Below are 1,915 nucleotides of genomic sequence, written 5' to 3'. Positions count from 1 at the left end.
GGCATCCCTCAGGCTGGGCTTGGAGTATGGAACGAGGCATCTGATCTGCCGCTGGGTCTGCACTTCGGCCCCTATGAAGGCCGAATTACAGAGGATGAAGAGGCAGCCAACAATGGATACTCCTGGCTGGTAAGAAGAGCCTGTCGTTTCCCCTGTTCTGTCTTCCCACATCACTTCTGTGCCTTCGGTGGGACATCACCTTCTACATGTTAGGATATAGGTAGGGAAAGCATGGTTAGCTCTGTGTACTCAAGGGTCTTTGCAGGAACATGGAATTCTTGTTTAGAAATCAGAGGGCACATGGGAGCAGAGTGGTACAAAGACAAAGAAATGCATCCTCCCTTGTGGAGCTTCTGCTCTTATTGGACAAACCAACTCAGATATATAGATGATGACTAATGTGCATACCATGTGGTCTCAATTGGCAGTTGAAGTTATGCATGCCCAAAGACCATTGACGACAGTGTAGTAAAATAATTCCTCTGATTTTTACCCTTTAAAAAGCCTGTACTTTATTTTTCTGAAACCCAGATCACCAAGGGGAGAAACTGCTATGAGTATGTGGATGGAAAAGATAAATCCTGGGCCAACTGGATGAGGTAAGGCCAGTAGCTCTCTGAGTTTCAGAGCGAACTTCCATTTCTCACAAACCCGGATTTCCTTCCTTCTCATCATGCCTCCCTCAATGATTTTCACATCCCCTATTTCTATTTTTCTCCATACAATGTTGTTTTATACCATCAAAATTTACAAATAAAAAATAAAAATATAGATATTATGATTTATTGGTATCAAAACATAAATATGTATGCTAGACAAAATTGAGGCACCAAGATAAACCTTGAGAAGCCTAGATTCACGGGGGACATGCTTTGGTTTATGTAATCCACGTTTATTAAGCACTTAGTATGTTCCAGGTTAGGAAGCAAAGTTCACTACTTGAACAGAAGAGAGTTGCAGGATGACCCAGCCCCTTTCCACAATGGGCTCTCGTTCTATCAGAGTAGAAAAATGAATCAACTATTACCATTCTATGTTATTGGGCCAAGAGAAAGAGACTTCTAAGCTTCTCTGGGAATCTGGGGAAGTCAGGTGAATGGCACCTGAGTGAACTGTAGGGTGATTAGAGGAAGGCCTGTCAAAGAAAGATGGACTTGGGCTGAGTCTAGAATGATATGCGCTAATCTAGAAGCAGAGTACACAATAAATACACCAAGCACCAAGTTCTGTGGTATAAAACAGAATTAATTTAGAGTTTAGAGAAGCTAGAGGTCAATGTGTTTTATGGCCAATCAAGGTGGAGGTAAGTCTGGAGTTGGGCTTTGAAAAAATGGTTGATTAAGCATGGCAGGGAAGCGTTCTAGGCAGGATGAGCACTGTCGTCAGAAGTGCAAGTTCATATGACATTGTGAAAGAGATTTAGGAATGAGCAGAAGGTTACCGGAGGAGTGGTGGAAGAGTGGTCAGCACAGACCATGGAGGCTTTCACCAGCAGGTGATGGGCCAGACCTGGATCTGACAGATACTGGGAACTCACTGCCTCTTTTCTTTCCCTTTGCCTGCCTTGACCCCAGGTATGTGAACTGTGCCCGGGATGATGAAGAGCAGAACCTGGTGGCCTTCCAGTACCACAGGCAGATCTTCTATAGAACCTGCCAAGTCATTAGGCCAGGCTGTGAACTGCTGGTCTGGTATGGGGATGAGTATGGCCAGGAACTGGGCATCAAATGGGGCAGCAAGTGGAAGAAAGAGCTCATGGCAGGGAGAGGTAGGCATCACTGTTACTCTTTATAAAGGACAGGAAAGAAATAATTAACCTAGAGAATTTTCATGGTTTAACTCTTAAGTAGAGTAAAATGCCACCTAAAGTCAGTAAGATTTCAAATCAGTGGCTTCCAAAATTAAAGATTCATGT

General features: G+C 43.7%; 1 protein-coding gene across 1 annotated transcript in view; it reads left to right on the top strand.

Annotated features, from left to right (window-relative positions):
* Positions 1–1,915, top strand: part of LOC105505231 (histone-lysine N-methyltransferase PRDM9-like) — a gene marked incomplete at both ends in the record, with an annotated part of 3,719 nt that continues 1,804 nt past the window's right edge. The window contains 3 exons of the mRNA XM_011933022.1: positions 1–129; positions 532–599; positions 1,575–1,768. Of these exons, the coding sequence (XP_011788412.1) occupies positions 1–129; positions 532–599; positions 1,575–1,768 (391 nt within the window). The remainder of the gene's footprint in view (positions 130–531; positions 600–1,574; positions 1,769–1,915) is intronic.

This window comes from Colobus angolensis, unplaced genomic scaffold (genome assembly GCF_000951035.1).
Source record: "Colobus angolensis palliatus isolate OR3802 unplaced genomic scaffold, Cang.pa_1.0 Scaffold994, whole genome shotgun sequence".
In the NCBI taxonomy this organism is placed as follows: domain Eukaryota; kingdom Metazoa; phylum Chordata; class Mammalia; order Primates; family Cercopithecidae; genus Colobus; species Colobus angolensis.
The sequence above is the reverse complement of the archived record's forward strand: the minus strand, read 5'-3'. Positions and strand labels throughout refer to the sequence as shown.